We start from the raw sequence: 24,912 nt of genomic DNA, 5'->3' as shown, positions 1-24,912 counted from the left end.
TGTTCGTCCAGACTTCGGGCGTCATGCTGCGCAGCTGCTCCGGACAGCTCTCCCAGGCCTAGGGTCAGGCCCAAGTCAGCGTTCGCTTTGGCTCCTTCCCTTTACTTAACCAAGGGGTCGTCGCCGACACTCCTGGATCGAAACTGGATTCACGCACAGGGCGTTCGTCTGCGGGACCACCGAGAAGCCATGCCGCATGTGGTGAGATACGTTCCAAGTCTCCTGACCGATTTTAAGTGCGTGTTACAGCTACGGGTGTGTCCATTCACCGGGACGACAGCTGGCACCTATGTACCCGAGTGAGCCTGAACTCGTTTTTTTTTCAAGCCTCGCCCACTGCCGTTCGCCCTGAAGGATGGAGTAACCCATGAGCTGCGACGTTTTCAGCGAGAGGGCATCTTGGTACCCGTAAAGACATCTGAATGGGGCGCTCCATCGTACCATTCATCAAGCGAGACGGCAGTGTCGGGATGTGCGGTGATTTAAAAATTACTATCGACCCCGTCGCTACCGCCGAGAAGTACTAGCTGCGCCAGTTTGACGATCTCTGGTCAGCGTTGTTCGGGGGACAGAAGTTCACGAAGCTCGACCTCAGAGGCGCTTACTAGCAGCTGGTGCTTCAGGATGCCTCCCTGGAGTGTGTCACAATATCGACAACACTGGGGCTCTTCCAGTACACGCGCTTACCGTTTGGGGTGGCCTAAGCTTAAGCCATTTCTCAGAGTGAGATGGACAACCTCTTCAGGGGCATGATGCACGTCGCGGCGTACTTCGACGACATCCTGATTACCGGCACCAACAATGGGCACCACTTGCAGAATCTGCACAACGTCCTGGCACGACTGCAGGACGCCGGTCTCAAGCTCAAGTTGGAAAAGCGCGTTTTCCTGGCCCACAGTGTTCAGTACCTGGGACATGTCATTTCGCAGGCCGGCTTAGCCCCGTCCCCCTGCAATGTTGATGGTGTGCTCAAGGCGCCTAAGCCCCAACACGAGGAGCTCCAGAACTACTTTGGCCTCATCAACTTCTACAATAGTTTCCTGCCGAACCTGTCCGCGCATCATTTTCGGCTGCTCCATTTTCTGCTTCAAGATGGTCAGCACTGGGTCTGGAAGGAGCAGGATGTGGCCTTCCAGCGCAGCAAGGAGTTGTTCACCAAGGCTCCAATGGTGGTACACTTCGATCCCACCAAGCGTGTCGTCCTGGCGGTAGATGCATCGCCGTACGAAGTGGCAACCGTCCTGGCGCATCAGGACAAGTATGGCCAGGGACGACCTGTGTCGTTTGCGTCTTCTCGGCTTCATGCTGCAAATCAACGCTACAGCTAGCTGGACAACGAAGGCTTGGCCTTCATGTTCGGGCTCGAGTGTCAGTATCTGTGGGGCAGGAAATTTTAGGCGGTCATAAACCACAAACCGCTGTTGGGGCTGCTAGGGCCTGAAAAGGCGGTGACAAGCTGGTCTATCATCCGTGAAAGGACATGGGACCTGATGATGCCCTGAGATGTCTGCCCTTGCCAGAGGTACCCTGCTGCTGTTCCAGAACCTGCTGAAGTGTCCATGCTGGAGTTCGTGTACGCGGAGGTAGTCTCGAGATCTGTGATGTCACAGGCGACCAGCCAGGACCCAGCCCAGTTTCAGGTGGTCAAGGTGGTGTCCCGAGGGGTGGAAGTCTGTTCGGCGCGCCTATAGCCACAAGGCCGCCAAGCTTAGCCTGCAGCGGGGCTGCCAATGTGGGGTTCCAATGTGGTGACCCACAACGTCTACGGTCCGGGGTCTTGCATTTGCTGTACGCTGGTCATCCTGCCATGCAAAAGACTAAAAGCCCACAACAGGTCCGGTCCCACAATTGTTTGCCTGACCTGGACAAGGACATCGCTCACATGGCGAAGAGTTGCCAAGTCTACCAGGGGAATCAGCGGGCCTCGCGTTATGTGGAAATCACCCTCTGGCCGTTCTGACAGATACCCTGGTCCCACCTGCTTGTTGATTTTAGGGGGCCCTTCAATGGATATTACTTGCTTGTGGTGGTGGATACCTTTTCGCACTGGGTTGAGGTTTTGCCTCTAACTGCTCCAGCAGTAGGTGCGACTCTTGCGCCGCTGTGACAGGTTTTCGCCGCCCAGGGGTTGCCTGACGTTATCCTGTCCGACAATGGTCCCGCTTTGGAAGGAATAGAGTACATGGCCTGGCTGAAAAAGAAGAGAATCTGCCTCATGATGGGTCTACCTTACCGCCTTGCTTCAAACGGTGCAGCCGAGCGGGTTGTACAATCAGTTAAGGGCAAGCTCAAGAAGAGCCATGCTGAGAACTTCCGGACGCAGGTTGCCCGGGTACTGTTCCAGTACCGGACCACAGCCCATGATGTCACTGGGCATGCCCCCTGTGAGCTGCTACTGGGCCAGATGGTCAAGACACCCTTGGACGTCTTGCATCCGGACCTACGATCCACAGCGCTCCTGAAGCAGAAGCTGGCTGCTGACCGAGGGTGCCATCCTGTACCCTTGCCCAAGTCGGGAGCTCCAGTCTAGGCCAGGAACTTCCGCCCTGGCCCGCCCTGGTCCGTCGGACAGGTGGTGTCTCCTGGCAGCGCCTCGTCACTGCTCGTTCACATGCCGGACGGGACCACGTGGCACCGGCACGCCGACCATGTTAGGCCTCGCCTCGGAACCTGACTGGCACCATCGACTACCACTCTACAAGTCCAGCCCGCAGGGGGACCGACGGCAACACCAGTCGCTGCCAGCGAAGCACAGCCAACCTCGGAGGCGGCGAGCGTTGCCAGTTGTGGGGCGTCCGTTGCGCCGGTGTCAAGTCCGGCGCTACTCTCAAAGCCGGCCACTGCAGACCCTTCGGAAGGAATGAGGCTGGCTAAGGCAGCACTCGGTGTTGCCACACCCGGCCTGCCAACAACTGCACCCAGGCGGAGTACTCGACTGCGGAGACCGCCGGACAGTTACTCGCTTGGATAACACGCGCTGAGGAACCGGCTAGGACGGCGGCAGAGCGTCGTCAAGGCGTGAACTTATGGTATTTTTTTGCATTGAGGCTCGACATATTTTGCTTGTATTAAAGAAACTGAGGGTAACGGGTATGATGAGCATGTGACTAGCCATCGTGCATAATCTTCGGTGGCCCGCGAGGCTCGGTGGCCCGCCAGGCTCAGTGGAAATAACATTTCTCACCGTACCAAATAAACACCAACGAGCACAGCTCCTCGCGGTCGGTCATCGTTCACCACCACCTCGCAGCGGAGCGTCTATCTAACGTGTGGGTGCCTCGATCCTGCTTTCCTTCACGAACCCGAGCGGATCGTGACACTTACTGATCTCTTTCTCCATGTTAGTTAACGCGCGAAATAACTTCATAGCGTCGCTGAGCGTGGTACAGATGAGCGTGCAGCACAAATGGATTTAAAAATAAATTTCGCCGTTTTTACGCATCGAAACCCCGACATGATTATGAGGCGCTCTTTAGTAGGAATCCGGAATAATTTTGGCCACCTGGTTTTCATTAACGTGCCCCCAATGCGCGGTACACGGTTGTTCTTTTTTTGCTTTCGAAATAGCGATTCCCAAACTATGGGCATCAATACATTCAGTTCTGCTTCTTCTGTAAAAAAAAGGAAACCTCAACAGAAACACATTAGAAAACTTCCGCCACAAGAAGTTCCGGAATCACTAATTCTAATTGCTTGAAAGTGGTTTAGCAAACAAGCCTTCACAGTTAAAAGAAGCTCTAGAGCTTGACAAATTAATTCTGTATTATTCTCCGAAAACGCTTGCATAAAACTTATTTACGACCAGTTGTGCCGCTATTAGGTGGGATATATATTCCTTGTAGACGTCGAATGGCGATGAAAATGCACGAGGGCACTACGTAGGCAATTACATTTGAACAACCACGACAAAATGCTTACTCGATTTCTCGAGAGTTCTGAGCTATGAATTGTGTACAGGGTAGTCCAGTATCCCATTTTACAAAGATAATATGGCTTCTCTTAGAGCTAAGTGCCTTCTCTCCTTGAAGTGAACACGTAATGCATAGGTAATTAACAGTGGATTATGTATCGCGCTTGATTTCGTACAATATGGATAACGAGCGCGGGAAACTTCGGCAAAAACATTGCATACGCGAACTACGGGTCCGAGAGTGCGCATCGTGGCCAGGAATGTATATATATATATATATATATATATATATATATATATATATATATATAATGAACGGTGTTTGCTGGGGGTTACACTCGTGTGTTGGAACTTGATGCTGCCTTGCGCCCATTCCGGCGTCTTGTTCGACGCGGTTTGTTTTCAAATAGACCTCGTTTGTACTGGCTCGATGAAACAAGCAGTTCTCGGTGCGGACAGCTGAGGGATCCGATGTAGCAGGTTTTCGCGTATCGTGCGAAAGACAGCGGCAAAAAAGACAAGGTGTGCAACGCCAGTCCTTGCAGTAGAGCTCCGCACCAACACAACCAAAACAAATAGGTCGGGAAAGCGTTGCATGATCATTAATTGACTATTCATGAATTTGGCCTCCGGGCACTGCTTTTGCAACCTGCCGGTCCGAATATTAGCGTACGTTACCTTCGCTTAGCCGACCTGTCAAAAAGAAAATCGCTACGTACGTTTGCAACGAAATGACTTGACTATAAATTAGAACATACATGAATATTAATTATTATTACCATCGTAATTCTAACTGATCGCCCGCAGGTTAAAGGCCCCTGTCAGAGCCATCAGGAATCCCTGCCTTGCGTCAACCGAACCCAATGAATGTACATATTCAGGCCCTTATACAAAATTGAACATTGCGCATCAACGCTAATGGTCCTCTGCTTATCTGCCTTACGCATTACGGGAACTGCTCAGCTCAATTTATTTTTCTCTTATGAATAGGAATAGCACATCACCAGATACATCTAGTAGAGCGTAGGGCTCAATAAACGGGAGCTGAGGGCAATACTACATCACTGCACATCGTTCTGACGATGTCCAACAATGGTGAGATTTTACATATAATAAATTGCTTTGTCTATTTCGAGACAACCCATTTGTAGGAGAGTGTGTGGTGTAGCGCGAAGCGGAACAAGGGACAAAGAGGACCAAGAACAAATGCTTGTCCTGGTTCTTCGGTGTTCCTTTCCCGCTTCGAGCTGCATCACACAGTCTTATGGAAAACCCACTAGCCCGAACCATCACCCTAAATTACAATTAGCTGGTTTCCCAGGGCAAGGAATTCTTTCTCAACAGCTGGTAACTATTGTGCTAGTGACCTCCTTCATGTGTTTGTCCGGGAACTTGATCGTTGGCGCAACGACCGCGGTTCTCCTGCACCAGAGTGGTTCAGTAGGTGTCCTCTTGAATCTGTCTTTCTCCCTGTAGACTGCAGGAGCAGCAGTCGTGTTATACATATGGTGTTCGCTAACTTTGAATATGGAATTCTAGAGTCGAATACAATCCGAATAGCAAGAACCATTCGACTGGTATGCGATGGCTTGAACTGCCGTCGTCCTAGGTGCGGCCACATTGGAGGGCCAGCATGGCGAGAAGCTGTGTCACTGACGGCACGTATAAATTCCGAATATTCGCATGCATGTGTCGTATTTTCAGTGTTCCGGTTCTGTGGCTAAAAATTAAATTCGGTGCGCTCTATATAGGAAGTTCTTTGTAAGTGTTCTTTCAAGAACATCCCTGGAAAGGAACGTGCATGTCACAGAAAGGGTTAAAAACATACTCGAACAGCTCTCGTCTTTGACCGAGCGTACTGCGCAATCTATAGTGCGTTGTGTTGGCACTGGGCTCAGAACTTTTCTTCCTTCTCTGCTGCGTTAATCACCAGGGCTTCGCACATCGCCTCTGAGATTTGCCTCCCGATCTCGGAGGCAGTGTTTTGAGTTTTTGTACTACACGAAACCGAGGGGTGCGCCACGGAGGGCTCTGCTGACCTAAAGACCCTCAATTTTCCAAAATTAGCGCCATTCTTAGATCTTTTCGCCACCGCGCTCTCCCTTGTGTTTCCTCCTCCACGCATCTTATCGCCTCAGCGTCCTCCGCTGCCGCATTGGCCAATCTGTGTCACGTGGAAGAGCCCGTTGCTGTTTTGGATATTTTTTCTTTCCAGCGCCCTCCGACCGCCATTGCTGGCGCAGTGCGACGAAATTACGCGCAGACGGATCGATGGCGAGAGGTCGCGGGATCGAATCGCGGCCACCGCGGTCGAATTCCGACGGGGGCGATATGCAAACACGCCTGTGTCCCATCCATTGGGGACACGTTAAAGAACCCCAGCTGGTCAAAAATAAATCGGAGTCCCCCATTACGGCGTGCGTATAATAATATCGTGGTTCATGTGCGTAAAGCCCAGGAATAAATTTTTTTCTTTGGCTTGTGTGCTACGAGTGTTCCAGATAGAGTAACACTGCTTCGCTGCGGAAACTTACAACGCGAAAGAATACAGGCGCACATATACAGATATAAAATGAGCCCTGCAATAAAACTGTTACAGATGCTAATGAGCCAGGGATAATTATTTTCGGAACCTCTGTACAGTTGTCCCATCAAGTTCGCTCTTGGTATCAAATTCCACCCACTTGCACTGTAATAAACAAATAAGACGATTCCATGTGCTGGTATGTTGTTGAAGTTTTTAATACTGTCTACGTGTGAAAACGTTTCTCATGACCGCCACAATGCGTGCATGAGTTGCACACATCTGTAAAAGACGCGGAGCATAAACAGCCCTGTTGCTAGGCATTGCTGGTCCCAGGCATTTGGAATCTCACGCGCCGCCTGTACAAAGGTATCCGGCATTTACGTAATTGAACCTACGAAACCACGTAGACATACTTTATCGCAGTCGAAACCTGGAACTGAGGTAATTACGCGCGTGTTTGAGCACACTGTGTCCATGTGTCGTGTTTAAGCGACATGAACTCTCAAAGTGCCGGCGCTTTGTGCCGTAAATAACGGTCCTTTTCTAATTTCTTTTTCGCGATTCCAACATATTATTAAGGCGAGTTACCCTCTGACGAAGGAAAACCTCGACTCAAGAAGTGATCCGCAGGGCTGGAAACAACTTTTCCGCGGGTTTCGTCTGGTAGCGCGTTAGCCGTCTTCTACAGCAGGGCTAGGACAGGCGGCGCCATTGTCGAGGCCGCGCCGAGCTCGGAGCAGAGGAGGAGTGAAGTGGTTGGCGCTACTTTCGGAGATTGAGGGGTTTTATGTTGAGCAGCGTTTCCGCAGCGCCACCTGGACACGCCGTCACGCCGAATTGTACGTTCCCTGCTGCATGAAAGCGAACGATACCTGGCCCATGCGTTCCGGAAGCATTGTCTCGTTTCTGGCGCGATTTATACAACGGGCTCAAAAAGCGTTGCAGGGCACCCTCAGCGCGAGTTAATAGATATTGGAAGATACGATTGAAAAGTAGCCATTGATAAAATGAACAAGGGATAAGACATACATATTGAAGATAGCAATGAAAAAAGCAAACGATAAGCTCCATTATTGTAGGCAGCACTTTTACGCGTATCTAAGACATCTTATTACATCTAGGCCGTTCCTTCAGCTACATGATCTGTTTGAAGTCTCGATTCAGCGGCTTGGCGAGTCCTATGAACGTAGCCGTCGAACAAAAGAGGAAGCAGGGACCGCTTCGAACCAGGTCGCCACCACTTGTAGCACCAGCCCGCTTCATCCACGTGATCCGGTTCTCGGTGGCGCTGGTGGAGTTTCGGTAGTGAACGTGTACACACTTTATGTGAGGCTTCAGGCTGGCGGTGAACGCCAGCAGGGACACCGTGGCGACATAGTCCAGTAATGGCGCCGCCGACAGAAGGCACAGGTACTGTAGGCTGGCGATGCGGGAGATGTTTTCCTGGAACGTAACGATGCCCGCATGAAATTACGTTACATTTTTAAACAATTCACACCTTCAAAATTTTAACAAGGTTGTAAGTGTGTCTAACTCGCACTTTTACGCCGAAAAAATCTTGTGAGGGTATCATTTATAGACACATTATAAATCCTTTCTTTAAGGCTGCATATCATTTTAGTGTGCACGCATTTGGGCTGGCTAGCTCATGAACTGAGCAGAAATATCACGAAATAACAGCACATGTGTCTGGCCCTTTTTCCTGTCGTGTTACTTTCGCTATTTCAGCTCAAGCAACGACGCAACTGAGTGCAGCAGTGGAGGGGCAGAGAATATGACGTCTTCCCAAAGCAATATCAGTTGCCCTTATCTAACCCTTCGATTTCCTTGTCTGCGGTAAATTCTATGAAGAGAAATTATAATAAAAATTCATCGAAACACCCTAAAATGTTTGAAGGGAGCAAATCGGTTGTGTGTTACTGCAGGAACTTATGTTTGGAATCGGTGGCCTGTTCTGAGCGAAACAGCTAGCTCAGGAAGCAGTTTTCTTTCTTCATGTCTTCTGCTGTTAGACGGCGGCAGCGTCTGCTAGCGTAAGTTACCTTGATCATTTATCTCAAGAAAGATATACTTAACAGCAGTAAAGATAATGCAGAAGTACTTTGTTGCGGATTAGTTTTTTGATACTGAACTAGTAACGCAGTGAACAGAATATGTTTTTCTTTTTTTTCGCTTCTGACAGAAAAGTGTTCAGATCTAGTGCCCGAGTTGCAGCACAACGATTGTAAATGTTTCCGCATTTCTGAGTGGCGCTAGCGATTACCTTGCCTATATATTTACTTTCTGTCTTTTCTTGCAATAAACCAAACTGGTAGTCTGTGCTCTTTCCTACCACTCCCTTCATCGCTTTTCCGGTATTTTGCGCAGTACGAAACTCACTGAGAAAAGAAAAGAAAGGAGGAAATTTCAGTTCCGCCACCGTCGACACGTTCAGAGTACGGAGCTATCCTTAAATATGCTCGTGGCACGGAAAGCCCGTAGCGGAAACCCGACTCACCAGCAGAGACGCCTCGCCGAAGGGCAGAGCATCGTGCCGAAGCACGAGACAACTCAGCGAGCTGTTTCTGGCGAGCAGCTGACCCAGAGTCGGGTAGTCTGGGTGCGAGGGAATAGGGCAGTCTGAGAGCCGCACTGAAACCGCTGGACAGGCCTCGATGAACCAAAGGGCAATACGGCCATGAACTTCATTGAGAGTCAGCCTGGTAAGCACATTACGAAAGACAGGGGCGCTGTCGTACATTTCCAACCTGTCTTCGGGATCGAGGAAGAACTCACCCTCGCAGACGGCGCACCGAACGAAGCTACCCTGCCTTTCGATGCGGACGTCCAGTTCCTTGAAGTCCGGGCAGTTCTGCGCCAGACGGCGCAGAGCTGACGGGCGGCGAAGCCCGCAAGGGGTCGCCGAGAGGGATTGCAGATGCTCCAGCGAGCCGTCCTGGAGCAGTGCCGTCAAGTCGAGGTCCTGGCCGAAGTGGAACGCACTTATGTTAAGCTCGACGATTTGTTGGAGCTTGGAGGAGATGAAGTCGCGAAGACTGTCGCGATACACGGCTCCTGCCGTCGCGTAAACATCATTGGAGGGCTGTGCCGGAAATAGCGGAAGACAGAGTTGGCGCACGTTCCCCCAGAAGTGTCCCTGGCCGGCCACGCGAATCCATTCCGCCGTGGTGCCTTCTGCGTGGTGGACGGCAACCAGGATCAGCTGTTGCGGCAAAATGAGGGGATCAACGCCGTCGACAGCGAGGTCTTGGAGTCGAACACAGCTCCACGAGTTGGTCGACCTCCGGTATCTGACATTGGCGCAGACGGCCGCGCAGCCCGTGAAGTTCAACCGTGTGGACGGCAGGCGTTGAATGGTGGCTGGCACCTCGGACGAGAACTCGAATGTTTCCAAATTGACGCACTGTTGGAGGATGTCGTTGCACTCCAGGAGCGCGTTCAAGAATGCTCCGCGCACGAAATGAACACGCAGGTGGTTCAGCTTCGGGCAGTAGCGCAGGAGCGTGGAGAGGAGCTTGAAGTTCACGTAGCCGCTCACTTCGACGTACATGCGGCGGAGATTGAGAGCCAGGGCGCCTGGCATTTCCCAGGCGCACTGCTGCACGTGCCTTATTTCAGACTCCACGTCCGTGTCAGCCACGAGGGAGAACTCAACTTCCCCCAGATAATGAAGCTGTTCCAGCATTAAACCGAGCAAGGCGCTAGGCCTGAGTGGGCAGGCGACGCAGCGCAAGGTTAGGAGTCCCGTACATTTGCCGATGTGCAAAGGCAATTCGTTGGGTTCGACAAGAATGCAATTTGTGAGGTCCATTTCGCGGATGGCGCACGCCACTTCCACATCTTGCAGCTGCTCGTCCAGAGAAGACACCCCTAGGTTGGCGGGCAGACTCAGCATCACTGCGGTGTTCCGGTGGCGTGTTTCGTTAGGGAAGCTGTTCACACTCGTTGAATTAGAGGCGCGACTGGCGCGGCCCTACGAACAGGGAAAGGCGACTGTGCTAAATGTGCGTTACGCACGACCTTTGACAGATGTTTGTTGCACACGTGATACACTACGGGCGAGGAACGTGACGTCACGCAGGTGCGGCGGCACTGTCGTCACCCCCAACGCGTGCAGAAGAAATATTTCGGTGAGATGCGCGAAGGTGTGTTTTATCCGAAAGGTGCGCGACTGAATTTTCCGCCTTTCCTCGTCGAGGAATATTGTTCAAAGCAGCGAACAGCGATTAAGAGCGTAAGAAGTGACGAAGTTGTTCGCTCGTTTTGCCTTCTTCTGTAAGCCTGCTTGTTCACAGCATAAAGTTATAGATGCATGAACTCGTGGATATGATAGACTGCACGAGATAAGGTTCTGCCGAAGGAGCGCATGTGCGTCTGCAGAACACCGGAGCCATTTTCAAGCGGTATGTCCCCTAACCGTATAGGCTACACTTATGTTAACCCGACAGTTAGAAGATCGGACTGATTGAGCCTGACGTGACCGCAGCGCTTTTACATGAACTCGCTTCTGACAAGTCTTGAACAACGATGGCACGCAGCGTCGTGCCGAGACATCAGTGCGTAGGAACTGTACTTCTGGTTCCCGTAGACGTCTGCAACAGCTTCTGTTTCATGGGTCGCGTAGTTATGATTATGTTGAGTGCTTGTCTTTGCGCCGTGTCATGGTAGCCTTCCCGCTGCACAGCGCATAAATCGCGACGTTACACTGCTTCCGCGCTAGTCCCAGCGCCGGCTGTAGCCCCGGTCAGTCCGCGTTTATATTTAAACTGAACTGATGGTTACAGCTGAAACACCTCAGACGGAGCAGAAAAAGAAGATACCATACACACTGGCGCTGACTAATAACTTCTTTATTTCTTCGTCGTCGATGCATATATAAACCCTAGGCCACATATGCGCGCTGCAAACGGGCTCGAGCTGGATCAACCTGCACCTCGTGCAATCGGGCCGACTGAGCCCGACTCGACGCTCGTTCAGCCCGACCGGGCAGCGTTTGCACGAGCTCGACAGGCCAATTCCAACCAGAAAAGCCGACTCGATCCGTTTCTTTCGGGCTCACACAAGACACCCCGATATTATGTAGTGTCGTTGAGCAGAAATACGGGTGGGAAGAAATTGGGTAGACAGGACCGAATGGTAAACAAGTCTAATGACTGACTAGCGAGAGAAATTATTGAGGCTGGCACAGTGTTCCACGTGTGTCAGTGTCCCGTCAGTTGGCTTGACGGATAAAGAATAGACGTATCTCCCTGGGCGGTAGCATGTTTTACAATGTTTGCACGTGATCACGCATGAACTTTGTATCTTCTTTTTGACTGCGCATGTGCGGCGCTCCGCTTCCTGGAAAACCTTTCATTAAGCTTCAGTTGTAAGGGAGCCTCTGTGCTGTCCACTCCGTTTCTTCCCGCCCGTATTTCCGCTCAACGACACAACATGCACCAACTGGCCAACCGTCTACGCTTCTGCCCCGATATTAGCGCTTCGACAGGGGCGGTATATCATGCTTAAAGGGACACTAAAGGCGAATACCAAGTCAACCTAAAGGGATAGATTGGTGCTCTAGAATTTCTAAGGTGTCTATCTTGTTGCGAACAAAGCTTTAATAATCGAGAAATTGAGGTAAATGCGGGACATGATTAGAGACTTCCCCGGGATGTTCATGCACTTGTAGAATGATGAAAGCACTCCTCAGTTATGTTCTGTCACTATTGCTGAGCTACTCGTTGCAAAAAAATATCCTTTTGTCGTAATATAGGATGGAATAAAATGCTACTTGTCCAGTTCTATTTCATTTTTAGAAAAAAAATGGAACTAATTAAAATTGCCCATGACAACGACGCAGGCGGTCCCAAGGTTTCGTTTGCGCTCGACTCTGCGGAGCCCACGCTTTCGCGCTTCAGCACTTTCGCAGTCGCGTAGTGCTGCACTGGTTTTGCTGGCTCGCGAAACTCGCACAAACTGCAAGTACAAAAGAATTCAACCTCCATTTGATGTCGCGGGATGGCCGAGCGCTCCACAGCACTTGACGAAAAAGCAGCTGAAGCGGCGAATCCACAGCCCTTATTGACTCGGCACCTCCGTCTGTCGGGCGCCGTTTTACTCACCGAGGGTAGGCAGCAAAGGATGGTGATGGCAGGCATATGCAACGCCACCACTCCCCCGGTTGGGGGGCGGGAGATTTGAATTTCAAAAAAGGCATTCGGACCCTTCAGATGCAATTTTCCCGTAAACTAAATCTTTTCTTGGCACGAAAGAAGCGTTGCAAGGTTTCTGGGATGGTGTTTAAACACGCCATGTCGACTTAGTATTTGCCTTTAGTGTCCCTTTAAGTGCGCTCCTTCGTTGCTTAACAAAGGACAAGTTAACAACAACGTGACACCGATAAGGCGATGCAGCAACTCACGACGTTATTTTTCTTTAGAGCATGGTGGCTATTGTACTGAAGTCTCAAGAAAGAAAGAAACAAAATCTTAGTGCCCTTCCACTCTGTGAAGAAGGATGACCAGCGAAGCTGTGTATGTAGTCCCCTTAACGGCGAACTGCACCTCCGCCGCGGGTCGGCCTGGCATTGCACCATCTTCGGGATCAGCCCACGTATGTGGCGGGCTGAACGCCTGCATCACCTCCGCCGTGGGTCGGCCCGGCATTGCACCATCTTCGGGATCGGCCCACGTATGGGAAGTGCTTAACGGCTGCTTCAGCTCCGCTGCGGGTCGGCCCGGCATTGCACCATCTTCGGGATCAGCCCACGTATGAGGATGGCGGAACGCCTGCTTCACCTCCGCCATGGTCCGGGATTGCACCGTCTTCGGGATCGGCCCACGTATGGGATGTGCTTAACGGCTGCTTCACCTCCGCTGCGGGTCGGCCCGGCATTGCACCATTTTTGGAATCGGCCCACGTATGGGGAGTGCTTTTACGCCTGTTTCACCTCCGCCGCGAGTCGGCCCGGCATTGCACTATCTCCAGGATTGGCACACATAGGGGGAATTTTTTGGTTACCACGCCAGGATTGACAGGAAAATTTTCTTGGATGGTAGAGGTATCCAGCTTCGCTGTAAAAACGGGACAGCAGCAAAATGAAACAAAAACAAAGGGACACACATTAAAAGTTGAACAGCTCACTCCCTTCGTCAACACGGGTTTAATGGAAGTCTATGTTCTCCCACGAGCGCGCTGTTCAAAAAGTCAATGTTTTAAGAATTTGTAGTCGTAAATGCAGCGCTTGCGCATCTATCTGTGAGGGGCGCTTTTAATGCCTTACTGTGACAAGAATTCGACGCACTCTCGGGCGTAATCCTCGTTGGCCCGCCAAGCTCGGTGGCATACCAGGCTCGGTGGGCAATATTGATCACCGCACCAAATAAACAATGACGAGCACAAATGCCTGCTATCAGTCATCTTTCACACCACCACGCTGTGGAGCGTTTCTAACGGTCGGAAGGACGATCTGGTCAGCGTTGTTCGGGGGGCTGAAGTTCACCAAGCTCGACCTCGGAGGCGCCTACTAGCAGCTGGGGCTTCAGGATGCCTCCCAGAAGTATGTCACAATATCGACAACTCTGGGGCTCTTCAAGTACACGCGCTTACCGTTTGGTGTGGCTTAAGCCCCAGAACCGGCACCGACGACGGGAACCACTTGCAGAATCTGCTGAACATCCTGGTACGACTGCAGGACGCTGGTCTCAAGCTCAAGCTGGAAAAGCGCGTTTTGCTGGCCCATGTCATTTCGCAGGCCGGTCTAGCCCTTTCCGCTCGAAAGTTGATGCTGTGCTGAAGGCGCCTTAGCGCCACAACAAAGAGCTTCAGAACTACCTTGGCCTCATCAACTTCTGCAAGAGTTTCCTGGCGAACCTGTCCGTGCACCTACAGACGCTGCATTTTCTGCTTCGAGATAGTCAGCAGTGTGCCTGGAAGGAGCAGGACGTGGCCTTTCAGCGTAGGAAGGGGTTAATCACCAAGGCTCCAGTGCTGGTGCACTTCGATCCCACCAAGCATGTCGTCCTGGCTGTAGATGTGTCGCCGTACAGCGCGGCAGCCGTCCTGGCGCATCGGGACGAGTATGGCCAGGAACGCCCTGTGTAGTTTGCGTCTCGTTGGCTTCATGCTGCAGATCAACCCTACAGCGAGCTGCGCTAGGAAGGCCTGGCTTTCCTGTGCGTGCTCGAGCGCCAGTATCTGTGGGGCCCGAAATTGGAGGAGGTCACGGTACGCAAGCCGCGTTTGGGGCTGCTAGGGCCGGACAAGGCGGTGACAAGCTGGTCTACCATCCGGGAAAGGACCTGGAACCTGCTGATGCCCTGAGTTGCCTGTCCCTGCCAGAAGTACTCTGCTGCTGTTCCAGAACGTGCTGAAGTGTTCACGCTGGAGCACGCGTACGCGGACGCACTCTCCAGATCTGCGGTGTCACAGGCGACCAGCCAGGACCCGGACTTGTCTCAGGTGGTCAAGGCAGTGTCCCGAGGGGAAGAGTTGTTTCTGTGGGTCTATAGCCACAAGGCCGTCGAGCTTAGCCTGCAGCAGGGCTGCTTACTGTGGGGTTCTAGGGTGGTGACCCACAAGGTCTCCAGTCCAGGGTCTTGCAGTGGCTGCACGCTAGCCATCCTGACGTGCAAAAGACCAAGACGGTGGCCGGTTCCACGTTTGGTGGCCTGACCTGGACAAAGACTTCGTTCACATGGTGCAGAGCTGCCATGTCTGTCAGGAGCATGAGAGGGCCTCGCGTAACGTTGAAATCACCCCCTGGCCGTTTTTACAGAGGCCCTGGTCCCGCCTGCATGTGGATTTTGGAGGGCCCTTCAAGGCCCATTGCTTGCTGGTGGTGGTGGGTGCCTTTTGGAACTGGGTTGAGGTTTTGCCTGTTTCTACTGCGTCAAGGGGTGCGACTTTTGCGCCGCTGCGACAGTTCTTCGCCGCCCATGAGTTGCCTGACGTCATGCTGTCCGACAATGGTACCGCTTTTTCCAGGAACTGAGTACAAGGCCTGGCTGGTGAAGAAGGGAATCCGCCTCATGATGGGTCTACCGTACCACCCTGCTTCAAACGGTGCAGACGAGAGGCTGGTAGATACAGTTAAGGACAAGCTCAAGAAGAACCAAGAGGGGAATTTCTGGACGCAGGTTGCCCGAGTACTGTTCCAGTACCGGACCAAGACCCACGATGTCACTGGGCGTGCCCGCTGTGAGCTGCTACTGGGCCACATGGTCAAGGCACCATTGAAAGTCTTGCATCCGCATCGACCTACGATCCAGAACGCTCCTGAAGCAAGTGAAGCAGAAGCTAGCTGCTGAACGAGGGTACCGTCCCGGACCCTTGCGCGAGTTCCATTCTCCAGGAACTTCCGTACTGCCCATCCTGGTGCGCCGGACAAGTGGTGTCTCCTGCCAGCGCTTCGTCACTGCTCGTCCGCATGCCAGACGGGACCACGTGGCAAAGGCACGCCGACCACGTTAGGCCTCGCCTCGGAACCTAGCTTGCACCATCGACTGCCATTCCAGAAGTCCAGCCTGCAGGAGAGCACGAACGGCTACACCAGTCGTTGCCAGCGAAGCACAGCCGACCTCGAAGGCGGCGAGCGTTGCCCGTTGTGCCGGTGTAAAGTCCGGCGCCACTCTCAAAGCCTGCCGCTGCAGACCCTTCGGACGGAGTGAGCCTGACTAAGGCAGCACCTGGTGTTGCCACACCCGGCCTGCCAACAGCGGCACCCAGGCGGAATACTGGATGGTAGAGACCGCTGCACCGTTACTCGGTTGGATAACAGGCGCTGTGGACTTTATATATATATATATATATATATGAAGGGGTTTGCTTGGGAATACACACGTATGTTGAAATTTGATGCCGCCTGGCGCTCGTTACGGTGTCTTGTTCCACTCGGTTTGTTTTCAAATAGACCTGGTTGAAACAAGCTGTTCCCGGCGCAGACAGCTGAGGGATCCGATGTAGCAGGTTTTCGTGTATCGTGCGAACGACAGTGTCAAAAAAGACGACGTGTGCAACGCCAGTCCTTGCAGTAGAGCTCCGCACCAACACAACCAAAACAAATAGGTCATCAAACAAATACATCATTAAATGACTATTCATAAATTTGGCATCCGGGCACTGCTCTTGCAAGCTTTCCGCCCGAAGCTTAGCGAACGTTGCCTTCCCTGAGCCGACCTATCAAAAATAAAATCGCTACGTACGTTTGCAACGAAATGACTGCACTTTAAATTAGAACATAAATGAATATTAATTATTATTACCATCGTAATTCCAACTGATCCCTCAGCAGGTTAAAGGCCTCCCAAAGCCATCAAGAAAACCTGCCTTGCGTCAACCGAACCCAATGAATGTACATATTCAAACCCTTATATACAATTGAACATTGCGCATCAGCGCTAATGGTCCTCCGTTTATCTGCCCTACGCATTACGTGAGCCGCTCAGCTGAATTAATTTTTCTCTTAGGAAGAGAAATAGCACATCACCAGATATATCTTGTATAGTATAGCGCTCATTACAGTGGAGCTGAGGGCAATGCTACATCACCGCGTATCGTTCTGATGATGTCGAAGAATGGTGAGATTGTGCATATAATAAATTTCTTTGTCTATATCGAGACAACCAATACGTAGGAGAGTGTGTGGTGTAGCGCGAAGCCGGACAAGGAAGAACAAGGGCAAGCGCTTGTCCTCGTTTTTCGGTGTCCCTTTTCGCGCTTCTCGCTGTATCACACAGTCTTATGGAAAGCCCACTAGCCCAAACCATTAGAATAAGTTATAATTTGCCGGTTTCCTAAGGCAAGCAATTCTTACTCAATGGCTGGCAACTAGTGATCTAACTAGTGACTAACTGTGCTAGTGACCTCTTTCTTGCGTTTGTCCAGGAACTGGATCGCTGGCGCAATGACCGCGGTTCTCCTGCACTAGAGTGGTTCAGAAGGTGTCCGCTTGAATCTGTCTTTCTCCCTGAAGACCGTAAAAGCAGCAGTGGCCTTATACATATGGTGTTCGACAATTTTGAATATGGAATGCTAGAGTCGAATACGATCCGAATAGCAAGAACCATTTGATTCGTATGCGATGGCTTGAACAGCCGTCGTCCTAGGTGTGGCCACATTGGAGGACCAGCATGGCGAGAAGCTGTGTCAGTGACGGCACGTATAAATTTCGAATATGCGCATGCATGCTCCGTATTTCCAGTGTTCCGGTTCTGTGGCTAAGAAATAAATTGGCTGCGGTCTATATAGGAAGTTCTTTTTAAGCGTTCTCTGAAGAACATCCCTGGAAAGGAACGTGCGCGTTTTAGAAGTGGATAAAGACATATTCGACCAACTCTGGTCTTTAACCTTGTACACTGCTCAACCTCTCGTGCGCAGTGTTGGCACTGGGGATACAACTTTTCTTCATTCTCTACTGTATTAACCACCAGGGCTTCGCACATCGCCTCCGAGATTTGCCGCCCGATCTCGGAGGCCGTGTTTTGAGTTTTCGGACTACCCGAAACCGAGAGGTGCGCCACTGAGGGCTCTCTTGACCTAAAGACACTCAATTTTCCAAGAGTAGCGCCATTCTTCGATCTTTTTGCCACCCCGCTCTCCCCGGCGTTTCCTTCTCCACGCCTCCTGTCGCTTCAACCTCCTCCGCTGCCCCATTGGCCAATCTGTGTCACGTGGAAGAGCCCGTTGCTGTTTTGTCTATTTTTTCTTTCCAACGCCCTCCGACCGCTATTTCTGGCGCAGTGCGAGGAAATTACGCGCAGACGGATTGTTGGCAGGAGGTCGCGGGATCGAGTCGCGGACATCGCGGTCGCATTTCGACGGGGGCGATATGCAAACACGCCTGTGTCCCATCCATTGCGGACACGTTAAGGAATTCCAGCTTGTCAAAGTTAAATCGGAGTCCCCCATTACGGCGTGCTTATAATAATATCGTTGTTGATGTACGTAAAACCCCAGAATAATTTTTTTCTCTTGCTTGTGTGCCTTTAGTGTTCCAGCTAGAGTAACACTGCTTCTATGCGAAAACTTGCAACGCAAAAGAATACAGACGTACGTAGTATACAGATATAAAATGAGCACTGCAATAAACGTGTTACAGGTGCTAATGAGGGAGGGATAATTGTTTTCGGAACCTCTGTTCAGTTGTCCCATCAAGTTCGTTCTTGGCATCAAATTCCACGAACTTGCAATACTATCTACGTGTGAAAACATTTCTCATGGCTGCCACATACCGTGCATGGGCTGCGCACATCTGTAAAAGGCGCGGAGCGTAAACGGCTATGTTGCTAAGCATTGTTGGCCCGACCCATTTGGAGTCTTTCACGCGCCGGCTGTCCAAAGGTATACGGCATTTACGTAAATGAACATACGAAACCACGTACACGTACTTTCACGCAGCCGAAACCTGGAACTGAGGTAATTACGCGCGTGTTTGAGCACACCGTGTGCATGCTTGCTGTTTAAGCGACACGAACTCTCAACGTGCGGGCGCTTTATGCCGTAAATAACGGTCCTTTTTTCAATTTTTTTTTCGTGATTCAAACATGTTATTAAGGCCAGTTACCCTCTGATGAAGGAAAACCTCGCCTCAAAAAGTGCTCAGCAGGGCTCAAAATAAGTTTTCCGCGGATTTCCTCTGGTAGCGCGTTAGCCGTCTTCTACAGCAGGGCCAGCATAGGTAGCGCCATTGTCGAGGTCGCGCCGAGCGTGAGAGTGGAGCGGTGAAGGAGCGAAGTGGTTGGCACTAAAACCCCTTAAACTTCGTAAAGTAGTGCCACGCTCTGAAGAATGCCGCCTCCTCCTCCGGCGCTCTGGCCGAGGCTGACGCGGCGTCGCTGTTGGCCTAATAGCATCACGTGGGTCCTCGCGCCATGCATCCGCGCCATTTTTGCTCGAGAAGCGTCTACGGAGTGGCGATGAGTGCATGTTGGCGCAGTTGCTACGCTCGAGCAGTGTAGGCGGCGCCACGGTCGAGGAGGGAGCGTTGAAGAGAGGAGAAACGAGGAGAGGGAAGGCGGAGGTGGAGAGCGTCACTACTTTACGAAGTTTAAGGGGTTTTAGTTGGCACTACTTTTGGAGATTGAGGGGGTTTTATGTTGACCGGCGTTTTCTCAGCGCCCCGTGGGCACGCGGTCACGCCACACCGTACGTTCCCTGCGTCATGAAAGCGAGCAATAGGCCTCGTGCACCGCCTATAGAGGCGCCACTGATAGCCACCTAGCGGGCGCTTCCAACAGTGCGCGCGTGAGCAATAGCAGACGACATTCCTTTGGAGCAAGAATGGTTGAAGTTCACGGCTGCGATTTCTCCTTTGTTCGGGTAGGGAAGACGCTGACATCTGTGGGAGCATGTATGAACACGATGTTACTGGTGTTTGGGACAACATGGTCGACATACGTGCCTGGTACGCCCCGCAGCCAAACACCATGAACCCCATTTACATTACGTGGAGCTCATATTAACTAGCCGATAAATTTGTTGAGTAATGTGATCTCTCGATTGTTTTCTTTTAATTCTACCCTTGCCGTAATGCTGCTTCTGTACCTCAGTAATCAGCACCCGTCCTTAGTGCAGACTTATATCAAACAAATGCGCACGGTGGAATGTCTGCATGTGCCGTTGTGATTTTTCTGCCGATGAATACATGTGACATCGCCGAATAAGTGCAGTCGAAGTCGCCTCGAGAAGAGTAATTGAAAATTTCTTTATACACTAGTCAACGAAGTCGCCAACCGCACGGGTTAATAAAACCGCGTGTTAGTGCTGTACCGCCGATGCAATTCTGCTGCATACGGTGATGAACTCCGTTCCCGCTGCAGTTTGTTCAATTTTAAATTCCCCAAGGTAGCTTCTTGGAAACGTACAAAGCTAATGCCTAACTTTTCAGTACATTTTTTTATATTGCTAGAGAGAGGTGCTACACGATATATTTCAAGCCGCAGCAGGGCCAGTCAAAGTAGGTGAGCGCTGTCGACAAGGCCGAATTTATTCCTCTGCAGCGTATGCATAATGAGAAAGAATTCAGTTGAGTACAAAATTCACATGCAAGAAGGGACTACGTTGCGAAACAAATTGCTCGGCTTGTTAAATCTGCTCAGGCAGCATCGAGGTGTGATGACTTCCCAAACGTGACGCGAACTTTTCAGCGAAAAATGGAGCAAGGATACCATATGTAGCAACCATTAGCAATTCTCGCACGGGGCTACCTATTTTCTAAACACATTTCCAAAAGAAAACACAATATCTAAGATACCCTAGGGCGAAAAGAATAAAGCTGTTAAAGAAGCACTTCCTTGCTATCATTCCAATGACACACTGCGTGATTTATACCCTTTACAAAGGAGGCAGGGTGAAAACCTCGTAGCTCAAAAGAATCAACAAGAGTTATGCATGGAGCAACTAGCAACAGTTAAACATGTGCGAAGCCACGCATAAAATAAATGTAAAAACACAAAGTGCGCGAAAGGTGGTGCGAGAACTTACCGGGCCACATTAAACCAACAATTTCAGTTCTTACAAACTTCGTAGACGTAAAACACAATGCGCTCGTGCAATCGTGCTACCTAGCTAGCTCAACGCAGTAAAGAAGCGGAAAACAATATAAGCAGCAAACGGCATTCCGAACTTTACGAAATGCCATTAAACCGCATGCGGCACTGCAGACGAACTTTGTCGCTTACGCGTCTAAGTATGATCGAGTGGAAAAAAACACCGACGAGACAACGGAAAGGATGAGAACAAGAAATTTCCCGCGGAAGCGACGATCCATTTTTGCTATCGTTGCTCCCGCTTGATGAGGCTTTGCCGGGAGTGATTAGAACCGTATCGCCGGTACGTTTTCGCCGGTATTTGAGCCCCCCACCGTGCAAAAATTCTTATTCGACATTCCTTGAAGCTTTGGCCACCCCACACATGCGAAGGGTGTTGCCTATTTTGCTCTGAAAACATGAATAAGACAGAGAAGCACTATCAATGACACAACAAACTACGGCGCTTGCCTGGCTCCTCTCCCGTGTGTTCTGCGCAAGGGCGCCACCAGAGGCGCGTCCATCGGCGCGCACTACGCGTATACTTGGCCTATGCGTTCCGGAAGCATTGTCCCGCTTCCAGCGCGGTTTACTTAACGGGCTCAAAAAGTGTTGCAGGGCCCCTCCAGCGCGAGTTGATACATATTCGAAGGTAGGAATGAAAAATAGCTCTTGATGAAATGAACAACGGATAAGACATACATATTGAAGGTAGCAATGAAAAAAGCAAATGATAAGCTTCATTATTGTAGGCAGCACTTTTGCGCGTATCTAAGACATTTTATTACGTCTCTGACGTACCTTCAGCTACATGATCTGTTTGAAATCACGATTAAGGGGCTTGGCGAGTCCTATGAACGTCGCCGTCGAACAACAGAGGAAGCAGGGACCGTCTGGAACCAGGACGCCACCGCTTGTAGCGCCAGCCCGCTTCATCCACGTGATCCGCATTACGGTGGCGCGGGTGGAGTTTCGGTAGTGAACGTGTACACACTTTATGTGAGGCTTCAGGCTGGCGGTGAACGCCAGCAGGGACACCTCGGCGTCCTTGTCAAGTAATGACGCCGCCGACAGAAGGCACAGGTACTGCAGGCTGGCGATGCGGGAGATGTTTTCCTGGAACGGAACGATGTCCGCAGAAAATTACGTTATATTCTTAAACAATTTAATAACGGCGTCATAACGGCGTAAATTTGTCTTTAACTCGCACTTCTACGCCGAAAAACAATCATGCGAGGGTATGAGTTATAGACACATTTTAAATCTTTTCTTTAAAGCTGCAAATTATTTTACCGTGCACGCATTTGGGCTGGCCAGCTCATGACCTGAGCAGAAATATCACGAAATGCCACAGCGTGTGTCTGTCCCTTTTTCCTGTCGTGTTATTTTGCGCTGTTTCAGCTCAAGCAACGATGCAACTACGTGCACCAGCGGAGGGGCAGAACCTATGACGTCTTCCCGAAGCAATTTCAGTTGCTCTTATCCAACCCTTTGATTTTCTTGTGTGCGGTAAATTTTATGAAGAGAAATAATATCAGAAATTCATCGAAACACCCTAAAATGTTTTAAGGGAGCAAATCGGTTGTGTGTTACTGCAGGAACTTATTGTTGGAATCGGTGGCCTGTTCTGAGCGAAACAGCTAGCTCTGGAAGCAGTTTTCTTTCTTGTGTTCTGCCGTTAGAGGGCGGTAGTGTCTGCTAGCGTAACTATATTTTTACCTTGAGCATCTATCTCAAGAAAGGTACTTAACCACAGTAAAGATAATGCAGAAGTACTTTGTTGCGGATTAGTTGGTTCATACTGAACAATAAACGCACCGAGCAGAATCTGTTTTTCTTGTTTTCGCTTCTGAAGGAAACGTGTTCAGATCTACTGCCCGAGTGGCAGCAAGGCGATTGTAAATGTTTTCGTATTTCTGAGTGGCGCTAGCGATTACCTTGCCTGTATATTTACTTTCTGTCTTTTCATGCAATAAACCCATTGGTAGTCTGCGCTCTGTCCTACCTCTCCCTTCATCGTTTTTCACTGATTTTGCGCAGTACGTAACTCACTGAGCGAAGAAATAAACGAGGAAATTTCAGTTCCGCCACCGTCGACACGTTCAGAGTACGGAGCTATCCTTAAATATGCTCGTGGCACGGAAAGCCCGTAGCGGAATCCCGACTCACCAGCAGAGACGCCTCGCCGAAGGGCAGAGCATCGTGCCGAAGCACGAGACAACTCAGCGAGCTGTTTCTGGCGAGCAGCTGACCCAGAGTCGGGTAGTCTGGGTGCGAGGGATTAGGGCAGTCTGAGAGCCGCACTGAAACCGCTGGACAGGCCTCGACGAACCAAAGGGAAATACGGCCATGAACTTCATTGAGAGTCAGCCTGGTAAGCACATTATGAAAAACGGGGGCGCTGTCGCACATTTCCAACCTGTCTTCGGGATTGAGGACGAACTCACCCTCGCAGACGGCGCACCGAACGAAGCTGCCCCGCCTATCGATGCGGACGTCCAGTTCTTTGAAGTCGCGGCAGTTCTGCGCCAGACGGCGCAGAGCTGACGGTCGGCGAAGCCCGCAAGGGGTCGCCGAGAGGGATTGCAGATGCTCCAGCGAGCCGTCCTGGAGCAGTGCCGTCAAGTCGAGGTCCGCGTCGAAGTGGAACGCGCTTATGTTAAGCTCGACGATTTGCTGCAGGAATAGGGAGATGAAGTCGTGAAGACTGTCGCGGTACGCGACGCCTGCCGTCGCGTAAACACCATTGGAGGGCTGTGCCGGAAATAGCAGAAGACAGAGTTGGCGCACGTTCCCCCAGAAGTGTCCAAGGCTGGCCACGCGAATCCATTCCGGCGTCAAGCCTTCTGCGTGGTGGACGGCAACCAGGACCATTTGTTGCGGCAGAATGAGGGGATCAACGGCGTCGACAGCGAGGTCTTGGAGTCGAACACAGCTCCACGAGTTGGTCGACCTCCGGTATGTGATGTTGGCGCAGACGGCCGCGCAGCTCATGAACTCCAACGGTGTGGACGGCAGGCGTTGATTGGAGGCTGGCACCTCGGAAGAGAACGCGAATGTTTTCAAATTTACGCACTGTTGGAGGATGTCGTTGCACTCCAGGAGCGCATTCAAGAAGGCTCCGCGCACGAAATGAACATGCAGCTCGTCGAGGTTCGGGCAGTAGCGCAGGAGCGCCGAGAGGAGCTTGAAGTTCAGGTAGCCGCTCACTTCTACATACATGCGGCGGAGGTTGAGAGCCAGGGCACCTGGTGTTTCCGACGCGCTCTGCTGCACGTGCCTTATTTCCGACTCCACGTCCGACTCAGCCACGAGGGAGAACCCAACTTCCGCCAGATGCGGAAGCCGTTCCAGCATTAAACCGAGCAGGTCGCTCGGCCGGAGCGGGCAGGCGACGCAGCGCAAGGATTGGAGTGCCGTACATTTGCCAATATGCAGAGGCAATTCTTTGGGTTCGACGAGAATGCAATTTGTGAGGTCCAATTCGCGTATGGCGAACATGGCGTGCGCCATCAGATGTTTCAGGTTCTCGACCAGAGAAGACACCCCTAGGTTGGCGCGCAGACTCAGCATCACTGCGGTGTGGCCGGGATGCGCCTGGTTAGGGAAGCTATTCGCACTCGTTGAATTAGAGGCTCGAGTGGCGCGGCCCAACGAACGGGAAAAATTGACGGCGCTGACCGAGCTTTACGATCGACTTTCGCCAGATGCCTGCTGTAGACGTGAGACACTACGAGTGAGCAACGTGACGTCACGCAGGTGCGGCGGCGCTGTCGTCACCCTCAACGCGTGCAGAAGAAATATTGCGGCGAGATGCGCGCAGGCGCATGCTTTATCCAAAAGGCGCGCAACCGAGTTTTCCGGCTTTACTCGGCGAGGGTTATTGTTCAAAGCGGCGAACAGCGATTAAGAGCATGAGAAGTGGCAAGTTGTTCGATCGTTTTGCCTTCTTCTGTGTGCCTGCTGGT

At 51.3% G+C, this 24,912-nt stretch overlaps 2 protein-coding genes across 2 annotated transcripts; one reads left to right on the top strand and one right to left on the bottom strand.

Annotated features, from left to right (window-relative positions):
- Positions 1 to 10,572: 10,572 nt before the first annotated feature.
- Positions 10,573 to 16,087, top strand: LOC142591356 (uncharacterized). The gene is made up of 6 exons (XM_075703679.1): positions 10,573 to 10,582; positions 14,239 to 14,516; positions 14,760 to 14,999; positions 15,196 to 15,316; positions 15,405 to 15,700; positions 15,854 to 16,087. The coding sequence occupies exons 1-6, from the start codon at positions 10,573 to 10,575 to the stop codon at positions 16,085 to 16,087; spliced, it is 1,179 nt and encodes a 392-aa protein (XP_075559794.1).
- A 5,614-nt stretch (positions 16,088 to 21,701) lies between these two features.
- LOC142590989 (uncharacterized) lies at positions 21,702 to 24,652 on the bottom strand. The gene is made up of 2 exons (XM_075703364.1): positions 23,114 to 24,652; positions 21,702 to 22,060 (listed from the first exon to the last, which is right to left on the bottom strand). The coding sequence occupies exons 1-2, from the start codon at positions 24,515 to 24,517 to the stop codon at positions 21,752 to 21,754; spliced, it is 1,713 nt and encodes a 570-aa protein (XP_075559479.1). The 5' UTR covers positions 24,518 to 24,652; the 3' UTR covers positions 21,702 to 21,751.
- Between the last annotated feature and the right edge of the window lie 260 nt (positions 24,653 to 24,912).

The sequence above is a fragment of the Dermacentor variabilis genome, chromosome 8 (genome assembly GCF_050947875.1).
Source record: "Dermacentor variabilis isolate Ectoservices chromosome 8, ASM5094787v1, whole genome shotgun sequence".
NCBI lineage: Eukaryota > Metazoa > Arthropoda > Arachnida > Ixodida > Ixodidae > Dermacentor > Dermacentor variabilis.
This window is presented reverse-complemented; position numbering and strand designations above follow the sequence as displayed.

What these genes read in the sequence shown, in the direction of transcription:
- LOC142590989 (XM_075703364.1), bottom strand. Translation starts at nt 24,517, where the DNA reads ATGCTGAGTCTGCGCGCCAACCTAGGGGTGTCTTCTCTGGTCGAGAAC. An exon ending in TCGGCGAGGCGTCTCTGCTG is followed by an intron (nt 22,061 to 23,113) that starts GTGAGTCGGGAT and finishes GTTCCGTTCCAG; the next exon opens with GAAAACATCTCCCGCATCGC.
- LOC142591356 (XM_075703679.1), top strand. An exon ending in CTAGGGTGGTGACCCACAAG is followed by an intron (nt 15,000 to 15,195) that starts GTCTCCAGTCCA and finishes CCGTTTTTACAG; the next exon opens with AGGCCCTGGTCCCGCCTGCA. An exon ending in CGATCCAGAACGCTCCTGAA is followed by an intron (nt 15,701 to 15,853) that starts GCAAGTGAAGCA and finishes TCCGCATGCCAG; the next exon opens with ACGGGACCACGTGGCAAAGG.